Here is a 20,921-nt window from a genome sequence, read left to right on the forward strand (position 1 = left end):
TTTCTGGTGTATGTGACAATAAAACCCTTTTATTTATTTTACCAGGCTCAAATATGCTGTGAGGACTAGCCTGCCTGCAGGCTGCAGACTGGCTGTGTGCTGTGAAGCTGTGGCTAAATTATTGAATGACTGCAGAATTCCTTGTCAGTCAGTCAAGATGGGAACACCAGGCAGGCAGAGCCATCAGAGCCAGGAGTCTAGTGCTGTGGGTTTGAGTGTCTTCACCTGCCGCTGGCAGAGTGTCTGTTCTCTGGACATGAAAGAAAGAGCTCTCTATTTACACAGGCAGCCAAAGAGCAATCCACTGGCAGCCAAAGAGAAGTCCACTGTCTCTGTTGGGAAAAAAACAGGGGGTATCATAGAGGGGAGTGTTTTACTCCTCACACTGCTCTGGGTGGAGTTTTCAAATCTTATATATAGGCGATTCTAACATAGAACCTCAAACATAGTTTTAATGCAACAGTCTAAAAGTATTGGGTAAGCATGTGGTTTTCGTGAAATTAACATCCTAGGACGTTTCAATGTGCACAATATTTCATTTCTATCATTATAGACCTACTGCTCGGTATCTACATTAAACATTCTCCCCCCTCCAACTCGGTGCTCCACATTTCCCAGTTTGATTAATATATCACAGATAAAATAATGATGATTTAATTCATCAGGCTTCTGCTAGTCCTAGGCTGATGAGTCTAAGTGCCACAGGTCGTGTGCTGCATTAACAGCTTCAATTATTCATCCCCATATCCCGGAGATTCCCAAAATGCACTCCAGGATGAGACCGTGGTGTTCCAGATATCAGAGTGGTTCCTAATGGATTCAAACACTCTTACCTGTTCCTCTCTCCCCCCACTACCACGCACATCCCCAACCGCACCATCACTCCACCCCTGAGGGGGATCCATAATGCTCCAATTATATTTATCACCTCAGGAGCAGAGGCAGAACGACGACAGGCTTCCTCCACTGACACTTTCCTCCCTGTGCAGCTCAAGTGGGAGCACACAGAAATAGAATTCCATTGCTATTCTGTACATATTAACCCATTCCTTTCTTATCCCCTGTTCCATTCCACTGTCATGTTGACTCTGGAAGAGAGGGGGGACGGCTACTGGAGAACACTGTTCCACTTTAGAATGCTGTATGAGAACACTGTTCCACTTTAGAATGCTGTAGGAGCACACTGTTCCACTTTAGAATGCTGTAGAAGCACACTGTTCCACTTTAGAATGCTGTAGGAGAACACTGTTCCATTTTAGCATGCTGTAGGAGAACACTGTTCCACTTTAGAATGCTCATCTTCTGAGAACACATCAAGCTATTGCTCAAATACTAGGGCAAACCAGGGTAGTCACTCCATTTGTATAAAGTCAAAATAAAATACTATTCTCTTTACATTTTCCGCTTCAGTCCCTCTGCTAAATATTTGGAGTGCCTTTGACAGGTTTTTCGCTGTTTAAACTAGTGATATGAAAACACGGCTGTGGCAGCATACTGCAATTAATTTGAGACTGATGTTTGTGGGAGTATCTACTCCTCAAATGCACTGCATGAGTCTGTTTATCAAAGATAAAAAAAAACTCCCATCACTCTGGACCAATTCCAGACATAGACACACCAAGAAAAATACAAACAAGATGAATCTTCCCCTGCTCCGCTTCTATAGCAAAGACAACTCATTCAAATGAAACTGCTAGGGTGGAATAATACCTAAACAAGGGAGAAAGAGGAGAGTGGAAAACAGGGCAGATCGATACGAGCTGACCAACACTCTCTGCTCGGGGTAATGGGCAGCCATATTGCATTAGTCCGGTGGATGCTTCTCCTTGATGTGGTGAAGTGAGAATGCTACTAATGCATCTGCCATGTCACTCCCACAACAACAAAAAACAGGGAGCAATAGAAACATCTCAAGGCCCTACAGATCAACACAAACAACAAACTGTGGCTGTATCTGGGACTGCAAGTTTCTCTCTTATTGGAGTTATTTCTACTGCACCACTGCTTCAGTGCAGATACAGTATGATGCCTGTTCATTTCAATCAAATGCAGCATGTCGTACTGCAAATGGCACATTCTCTGATGTTATGAATATCAAGAGTTCTGTCATTTCGTAATCAAAGCTTTTATCAAAAACACAATGCCTAGGGTGTGCAAGGCTTTCATTGAGGGAAATGATTCCTATTTGATTTGTATGGGGATACAGAAGAGCATTCCCTGACTGCAGCTCTATTGTAATGGATGAGTCAACAACAACAGCAATATATATTTCTAATTCCCTTGTCTGTTTTTACAGTCACAACAATATTATCAATGCAGCGTTTTGCCGACTCTATGCCGAGACAAAAACACCAGTGAAGGAAATACAACAGAGAGAAAACAATCTGGTCACTGCAGATCCCCGTGTGCATTGGAAGATGTAACAAACTGAAATGAAACCCCCTCGAAAGTAACCCACTAAATCATCAGGACTTTTCTTCCCAATTCCCTCTCAGTGTTCTGCTGAGGCTCCTCCTGCAGCTGTTCTCTCCAGCGCCACAACAGCCTCTTCAAGTTTTAATGAGTGATTACACTGCACATTATTAAATATTAATGTCCTCCGGACTTCTTATCGTCGCCCGTTGGATATCAGAGACGGAAAAGGAAGCGAAACATCCCACTCCCTCATTTTTTCTGTTTCAATGGAAGTCAATGAGCTAAGTAGACCAGACCCAGCTGTGTCTATGGGAGAACCACTCCCTAATGTAGACAGTAAGTTGCCCATGTTTTAAAATGGTAAACGGCTTGAGTGAACTACTGCATCTTAATTTATCCACCATCTTTAGGGATATCATTAGCTCTCTCCCTTTCATCTACACTAGCATCACTCCTCAGTACCGATGCTCAGGATTGGTCAACAGGGGTCTAGCTAGTAGCTGCAGATTACAGGAAAATTATTGGGATCTGTAGAGGTTAAGGCAGAGATCTGTATATAATGATGAGATGATGGGCAAAACTGGTTGAATAAACGTTGTTACCACGTAATTTTAACAAATAAATTCTATGTGATCACGTTGAACCAACGTGTGAAACTGATTGGATTTCTAAAAAGTCATCAACGTAAGGGAATTTCATATCTTTTTCACCCAACGTTTAACCTAAATCCAATGACATGGTGACATTGTTTGTTGATTTCACGTTGAATTCACATTAGTTGACAACTCAACCAAATGTAAATCAAAACTAGATGTTGAAATTACGTCTGTGCCCAGTGTGTCATGTTTCCGCCCTAACAATGGGAGTCGTTGTCCCAAAGACATAAAGGCAGGCCTGCATATTAAGCCCATAGAAACGCATTGGGATTCTTTTTTGGCGAAAGACAACCCTTCTAGCTTCGCCTCTTCCTCTCTTGTCAAGGTGAGAATCAGGAAGCATTTCGCAACACTCGCAATAACATCTGCTAACCATGTGTATAGTCATGGTCAAGTTTTGAGAATTACATAAATACTAATTTTCACAAAGTCTGCTCCCTCAGTTTTGATGATGGCAATTTGCATATACTCCAGAATGTCATGAAGAGTGATCAGATGAATTGCAAATAATTGCAAAGTCCCTCATTGCCATGAAAATGAACTGTTATGATGAGTTTCTTGGGTGTTCAAAGAATCAAGGATGCACGGATATACTGAGACACTTTGTAGAAAGTTAATACAATTATTTAATGATCTGTACCGGGTTCGTGACAGCAATGACCAGAGCTTTGCCCTTGATGCTACGAACTAACTTAAACAAAGAAGACACTCTACCTTATATAGCCTTTATTACCCTTCTGCTGGCATACATCTGGCAAGTCTCCATGGGCACTCCCTGTCTTTGATGTTCATCACTTTTTACCCCAAGTCAGTATCCTGCCCATCACACATGCTATTCTAAACATCACTAATCTACCTTGACATAAGGAATGTAGACTTCATGGCCCCAAACCACTCATCTCTTAACTCTTTCCCTGTCCTCTTTCCCTGTCCTCACAATCCTTTTTTTTTTTGTTTTTTTTTTTGTTGTTGTTTTATTCTTACTTTTTTTGTTTAAAATAAATGCACTGTTGGTTAAGGGCTGTAAGTAAGCATTTCACTGTAATGTCTGCACCTGTTGTATTCGGCGCATGTGACCAATAAAATTTTATTTGATTTGATTTGACATCATTACATGAACTTAATCCCCAAAAAAACATTTTCAATGCATTTCAGCCCTGCCACAAAAGGACCAGCTGCCATCATGTCAGTGATTCTCTCGTTAACACAGGTGAGAGTGTTGACGAGGACAAGGCTGGAGATCACTCTGTCATGCTGATTGAGTTAGAATGACAGACTAGAAGCTTTAAAAGGAGGGTGGTGCTTGAAATCATTGTTCTTCCTCTGATAACCATGGTTACCTGCAAGGAAACATGTGCCGTCATCATTGCTTTGCACAAAAAGGGCTTCACAGGCAAGGATATTGCTGCTAGTAAGATTGTACCTAAATCAACCATTTATCGGATCATCAAGAACTTCAAGGAGAGAGGTTCAATTGTTGTGAAGAAGGCATCAGGGCGACCAAGAAAGTCCAGCAAGCGCCAGGACCGTCTCCTAAAGTTGATTCAGCTGCGGGATCGGGGCACCACCAGTGCAGAGCTTGCTCAGGAATGGCAGCAGGCAGGTGTGAGTGCATCTGCACGCACAGTGAGGCGAAGACTTTGGAGGATGGCCTGGTGTCAAGAAGGGCAGCAGAGAAGCCACTTCTCTCCAGGAAAAACATCAGGGACAGACTGATATTCTGCAAAAGGTACAGGGATTGGACTGCTGAGGACTGGGGTAAAGTCATTTTCTCTGATGAATCCCCTTTCCGATTGTTTTGGGCATCTGGAAAACACCTTGTCCGGAGAAGACAAGGTGAGCGCTACCGCTAGTCCTGTGTCATGCCAACAGTAAAGCATCCTGAGACTATTCATGTGTGGGGTTGCTTCTCAGCCAAGGGAGTGGGCTCACTCACAATTTTGCCTAAGAACACAGCCATGAATAAAGAATGGTACCAACACATCCTCCGAGAGCAACTTCTCCCAACCATCCAAGAACAGTTTGGTGACGAACAATGCCTTTTCCAGCATGATGGAGCACCTTGCCATAAGGCAAAAGTGATAACTAAGTGGCTTGGTGAACAAAACATCGAAATGTTGGGTCCATGGCCAGGAAACTCCCCAGACCTTAATCCCATTGAGAACTTGTGATCGATCCTCAAGAGGCGGGTGGACAAACAAAAACCCACAAATTCTGACAAACTCCAAGCATTGATTATGCAAGAATGGGCTGCCATCAGTCAGAATGTGGCCCAGAAGTTAATTGACAGCATGCCAGGGCGTATTGCAGAGGTCTTGAAAAAGAAGGGTCAACACTGCAAATATTGACTCTTTGCATAAATTAAATATAATTGTCAATAAAAGCCTTTGACACTTATGGAATGCTTGTAATTATACTTCAGAATACCATAGTAACATCTGACAAAAATATCTCATAACACTGAAGCAGCGAACTTTGTGAAGACCAATACTTGTGTCATTCTCAAAACTTTTGACCACGACTGTATGTGACTAATACATTTGATTTGATTTGATTTGAAGTAACCTTGGTTCCCTAGGTACAGCGGTATTGCCGGGGGAGGAGTTTTATGAATGTTGAACTGTAGATCATGGAGTGTAATTTCCTGGGACAGATGATGAAGTAGGTAATCCTTTCTTAAAGCAGCGCCTCTGTCGCTGGGATGGAAATGGAATTGAGAGTTCTCCCACACAACAGATATTGCCAGCACCCACAGAACAAACTCATATTCTTAGATCATATTTTACCCAGGGTCACTCACAGAGCTGAAAGTCACTCACAGAACTAGAAGTCACTCACAGAACTAGAAGTTACTATGCTAATTGTTGTCAATAAATTAATACTTCTTAATTTATTACAAAATATAATCGTCTGTGTAGTCTCAGCATGGCATTTACAGCAATTTGTTGGTCCATAGTGAGCCCCAGATGGATAAAACAGCCTCACTCCCTCTCCTTTCCAGCCTGTCAGTGTGCTGCCTGTCTTAAATTGGCAGTGTAATTTTAACCTGCTGTAAGGTGGAGGAGGGCATTCTCACCTGTGATCATTCCCTGTCTGTATGGAAACCTGGGTGAAAAAGGCTTCAAGAGGTACAACACTGCTCTAACTGTAACTGACTTCTACATCGCTTTGAGAAATAACTCCAAAGCTAAATCTAACCACAGTATCTTATAATTTACAGTATCATATCCACTACTACTTCCATCACTTACCAGCCTCCTTGGAGATCTGTTGGAAGGCCTCCACGCCCTTCTCTCCGTAGCTGCCCTCAGAGGCTATGGTGGAGACGTAGGACCAGTCCAGGGCTCTGATGATGTCTACCATGGCCTGGGCCTGAAACGAGTCCGGAGGAACCACCCGAGAGAAGAAGTCATAGCGCCTGTCATCACTCAGCTCTGGGGCCGTGGAGGCGTAGCTGATCTGAGGGATCTGATTGGAGGAGAGAGTGAAATGATGAGAAGTGATTTTACTCCTCTTTTGCTCAACAGAGTGCAACAACAGTATACAACGTTCAACCCTATTCATTATATTTCTGTCTGCAATGTTCTGAGTGTTTTACCTAACTGAGTACTCCTCACTGAATATGCTTATTGTTGGTGGTGAATGACACGAGTTTCAACCAGACAGAGAACGAAAAGCACTTTGAGACCTAGTGAGACCTAGTAAAAAGCACTGTATAAAAGTACTGTATAAAAGCACTGTACTATTATTATGAAGCTGTTTATCATCACTTGAGATGTTCCCGGTCCCCTATAATTAATCACAGACAGCTTGGCTCTCAAAGTATGGCTGTTTACCCCATCAAAAGCTGCTGGTGACTTTACAGGTGATGTGTAAATGAAATAGCATTTGAAAAGACACTGGTACCTCTCCTCACCCCTCGCATCCCTCCTCACCTCTCCTCTCCCCTCCTCACCCCTCGCATCCTCTTCTCACCTCTCCATACCCCTCCTCACCCCTCGCATCCCTCCACACCCCTTGCATCCCTGTACCTCCTCACCGCTCCTCTCCCCTCCTCACCTCTCCCCTCCTCACCTGTCCTCATTCCTCCTCATCTCCCCTCCTCACCTCTCCCCTCCTCACCTGTCCTCATTCCTCCTCCTCACCCCTCCTCACCTCTCCCCTCCCCTCCTCACCTCTCCCCTCCTCACCTGTCCTCATCTCCCCTCCTCACCACCCCTCCTCACCCCTCCTCACCCGTCCCCAGTGCAATCACAGAGATGTTATGAGTGTTCAGGTACAGACCAGCTACCTTGCATCACTCAGGTGGGCTGGGTGCAACACATTGATGTGGTTGGATGTGGTTGAGTTACCCCATCACACCATCTTATCTAAGCTGCTGTAAGAATGCAATCCATTCCTATTAGGCTGATGAGAAGCAGCTGGACACTGGGGAAACATGGGAATGAGGACACAGAAGCCCACTGAAGGAATTCCACAGCCCTGGCTCATAGCACCGAGTATGAGTTATGGCTTTAACCCACAACTGCACAAATGGGATCAACTGCACAAAGCAGACAAATAGAGGGGGGGAACAGGAGGTCATGTTCAAAGAAACTTAATACGTGTTGAACGGCCAAACATCAGTTCTGGTTGTAATGCAATTACACAAATTCAGGGGAGGGAATACTGTCAGATGTTAGTATCTAAACCACTTCAGTGAGTCAGGATTTAGTGTTCTGGGTCAAAAGTGGGCAGCAGCCAGGTAGCCTAGCATTTAAGAGCATTGGGCCAGTAACCGAAAGGTTGCTGGTTTGAATCCACGTGCCGACTAGGTAATAAATACTGTATGGTGAATGTGCCCTTGAGCAAGGCACTTAACCCTAATTGCTCAACTAAGTCGCTCTGGATAAGAGCGTCTGCTAAATGACTAAAACATGATTATTTTTAAACAATGTAATAAAAGGATGAGAAAGATTTACCCCCTTTTTCGTGGTATCCAATTGGTAGTTACAGTCTTGTCCCATCGCCACAACTCCGAAACACAACCCAACCGAGCCGCACTGCTTCTTGACACAGTGCCTGCTAAACCCGGAAGCCACCGTACACATGGCGACCAAGTCAGTGTGCACTGCGCCCGGCCCGCCACAGGAGTCGTTAGTGCGCGATGGATCAAGAACATCCCTGCCGGCCAAACCCTCCCCTACCCTGGACCAATTGTGCATCACCCCATGGGTCTCCCGGTCACGGCCGGCTGCGACAGAGCCTGGACTTGAACCAGGAATTCTAGTGGAACAGAAATTAGACCACTGCGCCACTCGTGAGTTGTATTGTACTGAGGCCCAGTGAGTTGTATTTTAACACTCTGTCTATCAATCAATCAATCAATCAATCAATCAATCAATCAATCTATCTATCTATCTATCTATCTATCTATCTATCTATCTATCTATCTATCTATCTATCTATCTATCTATCTATCTATCTATCTATCTATCTATCTATCTATCTATCTATCTATCTATCTATCTATCTATCTATCTATCATCTATCTATCTATCTATCTATCTATCTATCTATCTATCTATCTATCTATCTATCTATCTATCTATCTATCTATCTATCTATCTATCTATCTATCTATCTATCTATCTATCTATCTATCTATCTATCTATCTATCTATCTATCTATCTATCTGTCTATCTGTCTATCTGTCTATATGTCTATCTGTCTATCTCTATCTGTCTGTCTATCTCTCTCTCTATATATATATCTCTCTATCTGTCTCTATCTGTCTCTCTATCTCTCTCTCTATCTGTCTCTCTCTATCTGTCTCACTTTATCTCTATCTCTCTATCTGTCTCTATCTGTCTCTATCTCTATCTCTCTCTATCTCTCTGTCTCTCTGTCTCTCTCTCTCTCTTTATCTCTCTCTCTCTCTCTCTCTCTCTTTCTGTCTCTCTTACAGTTTTTCTCCATTGGTTTGGCTCATTTCTTGAAACAGAAATTACATTCTCAAAACTCTAAGATCATTTGGCAAAACAGTCTTACAGTTCAGCACAACACTATAGCTCACTTGCAAAAGCTCATATCTCTCCTAAAACTGTTCACTCATGCTTCAAAACTAAATTCCTTTCCCATATAAGGAGTCAGTGCCACGAAAATGGCAAAGATCCTTCTCAATTGCTTTGGCTCATTTCTTGAAACAGACCGGACGTTCTCAACACTCTTGGTGCTTTAGCCAAAATAACGTGGATGGTTCGGCACAACACCATGGTTCACCTGCAAAAGCTCATACCTCTCCCAAAACAGTTCACGCATGTGTCAAAACTAAATTTCCTTCTCATTTAAACAGTCAGTGCCCCCAAAATGCTTCGTCCCTTTGGCATTGTGTAAGCACTGCAAGTCAAAATGTTTAGATGTTTTGTCACTATGGCAGAGGACCATTGAAATATCCCTCATGTCCACCTTTCAGTCTTAGCCCAGTCCTTCATTGACAATGGTTACTGTACTGTTTTTTGTCTAGCTAACAGAATACAATTGTGTATAAAACTGAAAAAAATAAATAGGATTTTAGGGTAAGAGTAGCCTCCAAGGTTTGACATCACACATTGCACTCATACTGCCAAGGAAATTGTAACCATTATCATTCACACACATAAAGTAACTTCCATACATCAGAGTAAAAAGAAAATGTATACAGCATAATATACTGTAATATAAACACACAAACAAAAAACAATGAAAATTATATGCAGCCTACAGTGCTGTAAATAAAGCTGGAGTTTCACAACTAACAGTTCTTCACTGGTCGCTGTCCTCACCCTCCTGGCCATCCACACGCTGCTGTCTGTCTGGCCACAGATTCTCGTCCACATCACAGCGTATATTCTCCCTTGCGATGCAACGAGGGAAGAAACGGCGTGCATGTCGCAACCATCCCCTACACTGATCTCCTGTAATATCCTCACACGCAGCGTCCATTGCATGGAGCAGGGACCTCTGATCTTGAGCCCGATGCTCATACACTCTCCACCTCCAAGCGGAGAAATACTCCTCAATAGGATTGAGGAAAGGAGAGTAAGGTGGTAGGAACACCATGACCATCCTTGGATGAGTAGTGAACCAGGCCCTGATGAGCGGGCCACGGTGGAAATTCACATTGTCCCATACAATGACATATTGTGGTAGGTGAGGCCCTACGAGACCGCTCTCATTTTCAGGGATCAAATCAACATGAAGGCGGTCCAAGAAGATGAGGAGCTTCTGTGTATTGTATGGGCCAAGACTGGGGATGTGAGTGGCCACACCATTCTCCGATATGGCAGCACACATAGTTATATTGCCCCCTCGCTGGCCTGGGACATCCACCATGGCCCGGTGGCCAATAATATTACGGCCACGTCTTCGGCCCTTGGCCAGGTTGAAGCCAGCTTCATCCACAAACACGAGGATGTGATGGGTCTCGTTTCCTTCCAATGCCATTATTCTCTACAATAGCGTAAAAAAGAAAACATCAAATCAGTCATACAGAAGAGTCATCTACTACAGTTACAGACAATTACATAGGAATGTTCTATGTTCTCCACAAGTTCAATATACTACTGGCCACTACTCCAGTGGTTCCAAACCTGGGGTACATGTACCCCCTATGCAGAGGTACTACAGGGGGTATTTGACAGAAAGGGGAGGGGGAAATCATCAATGACTAGACTTACTGAAATGTTACAGTAAAACCCACAGTATTAGATAGATTTACATGGGAGGCACTAATTGCAGCTCTTTGACCCCTTTTCTTATTGTATGTTATATTCTTCAAAATAAGGATTATAATGATAATTGCATCATACAGTAAGCTGCAGTTTTTAGGCGAAATGTTGAAGTCAGATAAATCAAATACTTCCATACCTGGATTACCTGGATACACAAATCAGGTAAAGTGGGTACTGAAGCCAAAAAGTTTGGGAACCACTGCTTAATTGTAAAAATGTTATAATGATGGACAACCAGTAACTGACTTACATGTACATACTGGTACCGCAGCTCTTTCACTCTATCAGAGTTCCTCTCAAATGGTACCCTGTAAATTTGCTTCATTGTCATCTGATGCTTCTTCAATATCCGGTCTATTGTGGAGATGCTTATAGAGTTGACATTTTGGAATATGGCATTGTCTTGTAGGATTGCAGCGCGGATCTGTCTCAATGTGATGGCATTATTTGCCATCACCATGTTACAGATCTCTTGTTCTTGTTGTTCATTGAGAAGTTTTCCTCTGCCACCTGTGCAAGGTTGTCGTCCAATCCTAGATATAGAAGTCAAAGGACAACACTCCATTCGTAATGTATACCTTATGTATTCCTTACAGAATGAGTTACCTATGTAATTGTATTGTTGTTTTACTTACAGTAACTTTACCACAATTCTAATGCATCACTGCACAGTGACTGGAATACTACTGTAAACTGTATCATCAATACTGTAGAAAATAAACTATTCCATAGTTTATTTTCTCCAATGTTTTTCTTGTCATTTTTAGTATCATAACATCCCATTGAGGTAAGATATTACTGTAGGCCTATCACACACACACACTAAATGAATAGGTAAATATGTAAATAAATATATTTCTTGCTCTATGCACAGTGTCCTGTCCTATACAACATATAATTCCATCATTGACTGACTACATACCTGTTTTCCCTGCGAAAGGTTTGGATGATGGAGGAGACTGTTGAGCGAGGCACATTAGGCTGCACTCGGCGACCTGCCTCCGCCATTGTGAGGCCATGGTTGATGACATGGTCTATAATTGTGGCCCGAATTTCATCCGGGACAGCATGGTGTCTTCGTGCTCCTCGGCCTCTTCCCCCTATTCCACCACCACGCACCCTTACTCCTCCTCCTCCTCTTCTTCTTCTTCCTCTTCCTCGAGCAGGCAGTTGCCCTTGTTCATTTACTTGGCCAGGTGCCTCCATGTTCAGAAATTGTACTGGTCCTGCATGGTCAAGCTCTTTACATACATGTTTGGCAGCATTCACAGTCATGGACAGCACCTGTCAGGTAACTAAACATACTGTTTGATTGGTCATCTGAGATGTGTGAAACTCCTCCTTCGTTAGTCAAGTTCTAGTTTCACCTGACTGTCAATTGCTGTAATAAATTTATCAAATGTTCCAAGGGGATTCATATATGGTATTCATGGTATTATGTTCTTGACTAATTTTGACAATTGAACAGACTATTGTGCATGTGATGACTTATACAATGAAATGACGCTGACACGTTTTGGAGCGAACAACCATTAGACTGAGAATCAACAATCAGTTTAGATCAACAAGATCTATTCACTTGGAAATTGTGCTAAATGTAGGCTACCTGTACTTAATCATTTGCAAAGATGTACTGAGACATTGAGACATGTACTTAGACATTTGCAATTTGATGAAATGAATGAGAAATTCAATTCTGTTGTGAACAATTGCCAAGTGGTTTGGAGGTTTGTCCATGTAGTTTTGAGAATGTAATTTCTGTTTCAAGAAATGAGCCAAACCAATGGAGAAAAACTGTAATATCTCTCTCTTTCTGTCTCTATCTCTCTCTCTTTCTGTCTCTTTATCTCTCTCCTTTTCTGTCTCTTTAGCTCTCTCTCTTTCTGTCTCTTTATCGCTCTCTCTCTCTCTTTATCTCTCTCTCTTTCTGTCTCTCTTGCTCTATCTCTGTCTCTCTCTATCTGAATGTATCTATTTGCAGTGTTTGGTAGGAGCTGTATCTCATAAATGTTGTTGTTGTTGTTATAATGGGATGCACTCTGGCGCCCCAGATGTCTTATATAGGTCTGATAGATTGTTGAGTCACATCTCATCTTTTCAGGAACAGGGCTGGAAACAAACTTAACATTTGTTTCTCTCCTGAGCTTCTTGCTTCATGAAACGCTTTAAGAAGCAGAAAGTGGGCTGTGTGTTATTTTGGGAGCACAACCAAGATTTGCTCCATGTCTCGTGGCCTGTTGATATAATTCTTACACACTACTTACTCTGGGTCTTTTTTAATTACCCCCTTGACCTCCCGTTGAATAAAAAGGCTAAACCTTCAATCAGTAAATGCATGGGAGTGAGACTAAGCGCTTCCCACATTACCACAATACTATGAGATGCTGTAGGTATAAACAGTCTGTGATAAGGATTTCACATCTGTGCACCTCTCTCTCCGCCAGCTAATGGACTACAAATGAAGCAAGATGCCAGTTTGTGATTTATTTAGGCTACTGTGTGAAATAGAAGGATTCAATTACAATCTCCTCTATTTATCATAGGGACAAAAGGTGAACTGTTCTGTTTTTTGTCACTATCCTGCTTCATCAAGTCAAGCAGAATCCAATTTGCTTCAGCGATAGGCTTTGTAAAATGTCCATTGATCAGACTGTTCTAAGCACCCTTTTCATTAGATGTGTTTTAAATGGACTTTGCATTCTCAATATTGCATCCTTCTGCAATTTACCATTAATTACCAGCACAGCCAATAGACAGCCTACACTAAAATAGTATATCCACCCCCCTGCACTTGCTGACGTCTGACTGTGATACGATGACTCATAGGGTCTCTACAGTACAGTTGAGCCTGTTGTACATAACAATACATAATCACATTTCTCCATCCTCTCAGTCCCACCATAGGTAAGGTAGTGTAGTGATTGCAGCCCATGCAGGCAGTCTAGACCATAATAACTCAAGCACAATTAAAATCAGAATGAATTGAACATGAGAAATTGAACTCATGCCCAGGAACGAGGGGGAAAAAAGGTAGATTAACAATGCCCCCTTTCAACATCACAATTACCCAGAGCTGATGTCTGGCGCCTGTCATTTGTCGTATGGATCAGAGTTATGATTGCTAAGGGTAATCGCTCAACTTGCTCTTAAATGTATCTGTGCTGACAGGATCAATGGGAGGAAAACACAGCGGTCTCTTATATAGATCTACCAACGTAAAGTGCCGCCTACCTCTCTGAATAACAATCCAGAGCTGCAGTCTAAAAAGAGAGAATGAAGGGACGGTTGACATTTATTGTCACAAATCTTGCCCTGGAGGCAGAACTGAGCGATTTCCGCTAGATGGGCCAGCTGCAAAGTCAAAATGGGCTTTATCATAAGAATTAATGAAAACAAAAATGAGCTTTTTGGTCTTAATTTAAAGTTAGGGTTAGCAGTGTGGTTAAGGTTAGGGTTAGGTGTATTAGGGTTAGCAGTGTGGTTAAGGTAAGAGTTCAAGTTAGGGTTGGCTTTAAAATCAGATTTTATTACTTTGTGGCCAGCTAGTGACCACTCTGCAGAGCTGCCTCTAGGACAAGATTCATGACAATAAATGCAAACCTGTGAAGGAAGGGTGAGAGGGAGCTGAGAGGAGAGGTTGGGAGAGAGAAAGGGAGAGAGCTGAGAGGGAAAGAGAGAAAAAGAGAGAGGAAGAGCTGAGAGAGGGAGAGAAGGCTCTGACAGGTACAGAGATGAAGAGAGAGGGAGGAAAGGGGGAGAGAGAGAAAGAGCAGTCCAATATGCTTACTGAGATTAATTGAGATTTTTCAGCAGGTGTGTTTATGAGGAAAAGTGACTATGCAGGGATGCTGTGTAAAGGTTAGAGACGTTACTGTGTGTGTGTGTGTGTGTGGGGTGTGTGTGGGGGGGGGGTTACTGCGGGGTTACTGTGTAAAGGTTGAACGTTTACTTCAGAAGGAATGCGGTGTGAAGTAGATTAGTGCAGCTTGCCCTTTCCACTGTTATTTCACATACCGCCGGCTACAATTTGTACGTCGCTCTGGATAAGAGCGTCTGCTAAATGACGTAAATGTAAATGTACAAAGCAGCGAGGTGGATGGTTCTAAACATAGGTGAAGGGTTAGGATCATTTCTTTTGTGTGAGGAAAGGGATGTTTATGTTGTTTATTTCTAAAGTTTACTCCTCTCTGGCACTTGACTTGTGTGTCTTCCATGTGTCTATTGCTCATTCTCTCTCATTGTGAAGGATGAACCATGCATAGACCAATGAAAAAAACGATTTGCAAAACATGGGTAGCATATGCTGCAGCTACATTATGATTCTCTGTCATAGAAATAGCAACCATCTATCTCTTCTATCACTGGGGTGAATACAGTCGTGGTCAAACGTTTTGAGAATGACACAAGTATTGGTCTTCACAAAGTTTGCTGCTTCAGTGTTTTTAGATATGTTTGTCAGATTTTACTATGGTTTACTGAAGTATAATTACAAGCATTCCATAAGTGTGAAAGGCTTTTATTGACAATTACATTAAGTTTTGTAGACCTCTGCAATCCGCCCTGGCATGCTGTCAATTAACTTCTGGGCCACATTCTGACTGATGGCAGCCCATTCTTGCATAATCAATGCTTGGAGTTTGTCAGAATTTGTGGGTTTTTGTTTGTCCACCCGCCTCTTGAGGATCGATCACAAGTTCTCAATGGGATTAAGGTCTGGGGAGTTTCCTGGCCATGGACCCAACATTTCAATGTTTTGTTCCCCAAGCCACTTAGTTATCACTTTTGCCTTATGGCAAGGTGCTCCATCATGCTGGAAAAGGCATTGTTCGTCACCAAACTGTTCTTGGATGGTTGGGAGAAGTTGCTCTCGGAGGATGTGTTGGTACCATTCTTTATTCATGGCTGTGTTCTTAGGCAAAATTGTGAGTGAGCCCACTCCCTTGGCTGAGAAGCAACCCCACACATGAATAGTCTCAGGATGCTTTACTGTTGGCATGACACAGGACTAGCGGTAGCGCTCACCTTGTCTTCTCCGGACAAGGTGTTTTCCAGATGCCCAAAACAATCGGAAAGGGGATTCATCAGAGAAAATGACTTTACCCCAGTCCTCAGCAGTCCAATCCCTGTACCTTTTGCAGAATATCAGTCTGTCCCTGATGTTTTTCCTGGAGAGAAGTGGCTTCTCTGCTGCCCTTCTTGACACCAGGCCATCCTCCAAAAGTCTTCGCCTCACTGTGCGTGCAGATGCACTCACACCTGCCTGCTGCCATTCCTGAGCAAGCTCTGCACTGGTGGTGCCCCGATCCTGCAGCTGAATCAACTTTAGGAGACGGTCCTGGCGCTTGCTGGACTTTCTTGGTCGCCCTGATGCCTTCTTCACAACAATTGAACCTCTCTCCTTGAAGTTCTTGATGATCCGATAAATGGTTGATTTAGGTACAATCTTAATAGCAGCAATATCCTTGCCTGTGAAGCCCTTTTTGTGCAAAGCAATGATGACGGCACATGTTTCCTTGCAGGTAACCATGGTTAACAGAGGAAGAACAATGATTTCAAGCACCACCCTCCTTTTAAAGCTTCTAGTCTGTCATTCTAACTCAATCAGCATGACAGAGTGATCTCCAGCCTTGTCCTCGTCAACACTCTCACCTGTGTTAATGAGAGAATCACTGACGGCAGCTGGTCCTTTTGTGGCAGGGCTGAAATGCAGTGGAAATGTTTTGGGGGGATTAAGTTCATTTTCATGGCAAAGAGGGACTTTGCAATTAATTGCAATTCATCTGATCACTCTTCATAACATTCTGGAGTATATGCAAATTGCCATCATAAAAACTGAGGCAGCAGACTTTGTGAAAATTAATATTTGTGTCATTCTCAAAACTTTTGACCACGACTGTATGTTATCGTCTTCAGAGATACAAAGCACAGCAGACTAACTCAATGGATAACAGACTGGACAGTGCATACCCTCAGGGACTCTTAATCAAACCTGATCCTCTGTGTAAACCAAAGCCCATCTTTCAGATGGAGAATCATGATCGCTCAGAGAGAGTCACCCTCAGTGTTAAAATAGTTGAGTTCTGTCACCATAACTCACGAGTTAGCCAGAGAAAGTTGGACCGCATCCAGTCTGGATTTAACTCTCCATTTCTCACAGAGTTACTCAGAGGAAAAACTCTGAACAAAACAAAAACATTCCTGTGACAGGAGCTGAACTGTTTCCCCTGAATGCATTTAACTAGAGAGATGACAGCAAGCCAGGTTCCATTTAACTAAAGAGATGACAGCAAGCCAGGTTCCATTTAAGTAGAGAGATGACAGCAAGCCAGGTTACATTGTAAGAAACCCAGTGTTTCTGTTTATTGCATGGTTAGATTCTAACTATGTCTTGACATCAGTCAGCCTGGCTGCGCTGCTACGGTCACAGTCTCGGTGGCGGACAGCGGAACTGATAGCGAGTTCTCTGACAGAGCGAACTCTGACCTTACGCTATCTGTGGCCAAATGCTAGGGCACACACTTCACCATCACACTGCAGCGGAACACTGGGCATAGGATCTGGAAAAGGAGTCATCTGGGACCACATTCATCATCAACTGAGCAAAACAACTATAAGATATGAATTAGCATTATTTATTAAAACATATTATTTTGATGTTGACAGTGATATGTGATGTGAATTCATGGCAAATTATGTGAGACTAGAATATGCATTGACAGAGGGAATAGTACCTACAAAGCAACAAAACTGTACAGTAAAGAAAATGTATGTCTGCAGTGTAAAATATAATGTGTGCCTACAAAGATATTGAACAGTTATCACATTTCATTTCAAGCACTTGCTGATAAATCAAAGGGACAGCTGAAAATAAAAGTCTACTAGTGTAGCTGGATTAGGCAGCGGGAGATGCTTATTCAGGTGACAGTACCATTTGTCAGCAGGTCAGAGGTAATGACTGTGGCCATACATGGAACCCCGGGCTGGGCTTGGGTAATCTCTCCACAACAGAACATGCTACTGCCAAACAAAAGAGGAAGACAGGAAGGGAGGGATCGCTCTCGTTCCGAGTGTTGAATCTCTTGTTCTCTCTTTTTCTTTCACTTCACTGTGTCTGTCTGTCTGTCTGTCCGTCTGTCTGTCTGTCTGTCCGTCTGTCACTTTAGACACTTTCACATCCTCATATCCATCTCCTCCTTCTCTCTTTGTCTCTTTCACTCTCTCTCTCTGTCTGTCCCTCTGGAGACAGCGAGTTCAATTTCTCCACTCTCACTCCTCCCCTCCCCTCCTCCCTCCCTCTCCCCCCTCTCTCTCTCTGCATCAAGACACTCCCACACAGATGATCAGCAGACACTTCCTGTCCAGGGAGGGGCTGCCGGGTTTCCTGAGCCAAGCCAATCTGCCACTAGCCATTTAGACCTTAGCCAGCCAGCATGCCTCTCCCTCTCTTGATCCCTCCCTGCTCTCTCTGTTCCCTCCCTCATCCATTCTCCCATCAGTCAATCTCAATCGAGCTAGTCTCCTTTTCTCTCCCTCTCCCTACTCCCTCCATCCCTTCCTCCCTCCTCCATTCTTCCTCCAGTCATTTTCAATACAGCCTGCCTCCCTTTCTTCTGCTGTCTCTCCCTCTCTCACACATTCTCCCTTCAGCCCCTCTCAATCGAACCAGTCTCCCTTTCTCTATTAATCCCTGGTCTCCTTCCCTTGTTCTCCCCACTCTCACAAGCCAGTCACTCTTTTCCAGTTCTCCTCCCTACCCAATTCTCCGAAGGCCAAGAATCCTTTTCTTTCCCTGGTCTCCCCCATTCCTCTCCCATTCTCCCCTCAGCCATTCTGACATGAGCCAGTCTCCCTGCCTCCAGCACTCCCAGCCAGCCAGCTCCCCCAGCCAGCCAGCCAGCCAGCTCCCCCAGTTAATCTATACAGCCAACTAGGAAGCTAGTTAGTCACTTCTCCATTATAAACTCCCTCCCCCATTCCCCCTTAATTCACTCCCACTCCCCCATACCTCTTTCTCTAGTCTGCCTCCCCCCATTTCCCCCTTAGCCATTTTCAGATGAGCCAATCTCCCATCCCATTGCACCCCCCCAGCCAGTTGCTCATCTAGTGAGCTAGTTAGACTCTTTTCCATTATCTCCCCTAGTGAGGCTTCCCAACAGTTCCTCTAAACACTATTCCCTCCTTCTGTCTCCACCAATCATCATCCTCCTCTGACAGTAAACCCCCTCCATATACATGTTAATAGTCTCTACTTCCACCCCTCCAAAGGCTCTGTCACTATCTCACTCCTTTCCCATACTTTCCCCATCCTTCTCCCTCTTCTCTATACCCATCCACTGGGCTGATCCAAGGTGTGTGCTGGGCCTCAGATCTCAAATCGAATAACATTTTATTTGTCACATGCGCCGAATACAACATGTGTAGACTTTACAACATGCTTACTTACGAGCCCTTTCCCAACAATGCAGAGTTAAAAAGTAAGAAAATATGAAAAAAAATATATATTGTAACACAATAAAATAACAATAGCTAGGCTATAAACAAGGAGTACCAGTACCGAGTCAATGTGCAGGGTTACGAAGTAGTTGAGGTAATGGAGGTAATATGCACATGTAGGTAGGCATAAAGGTGACCAGGGAATCAGGATGGATAATAAACAGAGTAGCAGCAGCGTATGTGAAGAGTGTGAAAGTGTGTCTATGCGTGTGTGTGTGTGTGTGGCATCAATAAGCATGTGTGTGTGTGTGTGTGTGTTTTGTGAGTTTGAGTGTGTGAGTGTGTTTGTGTGTGTATACGTGTGTGTTGGAGTGTCAGTGTAGTATGTGTGAGTAGAGTCCAGTGAATGTGCATAGAGCCAGTGCAAGAGAGTCAGTGTAAAAAAACAGGGTCAATGCCCATCTGATTAACTGTTCAGCAGTATTGCCCTGCCAGAGTGTATTTTGACCCTCCTCCCACTGGGCACAGACATCAGTTCAACGTCTAGTTTTTATTTACATTTGATTGAGTTGTCAATGAAGGTGAATTCAACATGAAATTAACAAAAAATGTCACCCTGTCCTTGGATTAAGGTTAAAAGTTGGGTTAAAAAAATAAGAAATTCCCTTACGTTAATGACTTTGCAAATACAAATCAGTTTTTCACGTTGATTCAATGTCAACACATAGATTTTTATGTTTTTGAAATGACGTGGAAACAAAGTTTTTTCAACCAGTTTTTGCCCGGGGTACGGTCTCTCCCTCCCCTGTCCCCCCTCCTCTCCCTTGTCTCCCCCTTCTCTCCCTCCACCGAGCCCCTGTCTCCCCTCCCCCTGTCTCCCCTCCACTCCCCCGACTCCCTCCTCTCCCCTACTCTCCCCTGTCTCCCCTCCTCGTCCCAGTCTCCCCTCCTCTCCCCTGTCTCCCCCTCCTCTCCTCTGTCTCCCTCTCCCCGGTTTCCCCTCCTCTCCCATGTCTCCCCTCCTCTGCCCAGTCTCCCCTCCCTCCCAGTCTCCCCAGTCTCCCCTCCTCTCCCCCGTCTCCCCACCTCTCCCCGCAGTCTCTCCCTCCCCTGACCCCCTCCTCTCCCCTGTCTCCCCCTCCTGTCCCCCTGCGTGTGGTGTATGTGTGCTGGGCTGGCTGCTGGGCCTAAGGTCTGCCATGCCAGAGTGTATTTTAAGATGCACAGCATGTTCCTCTCCACAGGGACAAAGGCCAGGTATGACTCACAAATCAGATATTTGACCAGGAGAGGAGAGGAGAGGAGAGGAGAGGAGAGGAGAGGAGAGGAGAGGAGAGGAGAGGGAGAGGAGAGGAGAGGAGAGGAGAGGAGAGGGAGGGAGAGGAGAGGGAGAGGAGAGGAGAGGGAGAGGAGAGGAGAGGAGAGGAGAGGAGAGGAGAGGAGAGGAGAGGAGAGGAGAGGAGAGGAGAGGAGAGGAGAGGAGAGGGTGGATCGCTCACTATAGGGACCCTACAGTAAGTGACCATCTTCCCATCTGGTAAACAGTCTGCTATTTTCACCATGTTGCCGTTCAAATAATCTGTTTCTAATCTGCAGTTTGAGCTCTCAGACAGACACAGAGCTCTTTATTAAAACAGCCTGAGGGGCGGGAGAAAATCACATTCT

At 43.9% G+C, this 20,921-nt stretch overlaps 1 protein-coding gene across 3 annotated transcripts in view; it reads right to left on the reverse strand.

Moving 5' to 3' along the window:
- The window catches only part of LOC121545333 (metabotropic glutamate receptor 7-like), a 100,679-nt gene that overhangs the window by 52,506 nt on the left and 27,252 nt on the right, over nt 1-20,921 (reverse strand). For all 3 annotated transcript variants that reach the window (XM_041855765.1, XM_041855766.2, XM_041855764.2), the window contains one exon: nt 6,323-6,539. In XM_041855765.1, the coding sequence (XP_041711699.1) occupies nt 6,323-6,539 (217 nt within the window). The remainder of the gene's footprint in view (nt 1-6,322; nt 6,540-20,921) is intronic.

The sequence above is a fragment of the Coregonus clupeaformis genome, chromosome 30, assembly GCF_020615455.1.
Source record: "Coregonus clupeaformis isolate EN_2021a chromosome 30, ASM2061545v1, whole genome shotgun sequence".
In the NCBI taxonomy this organism is placed as follows: Eukaryota; Metazoa; Chordata; class Actinopteri; order Salmoniformes; family Salmonidae; genus Coregonus; species Coregonus clupeaformis.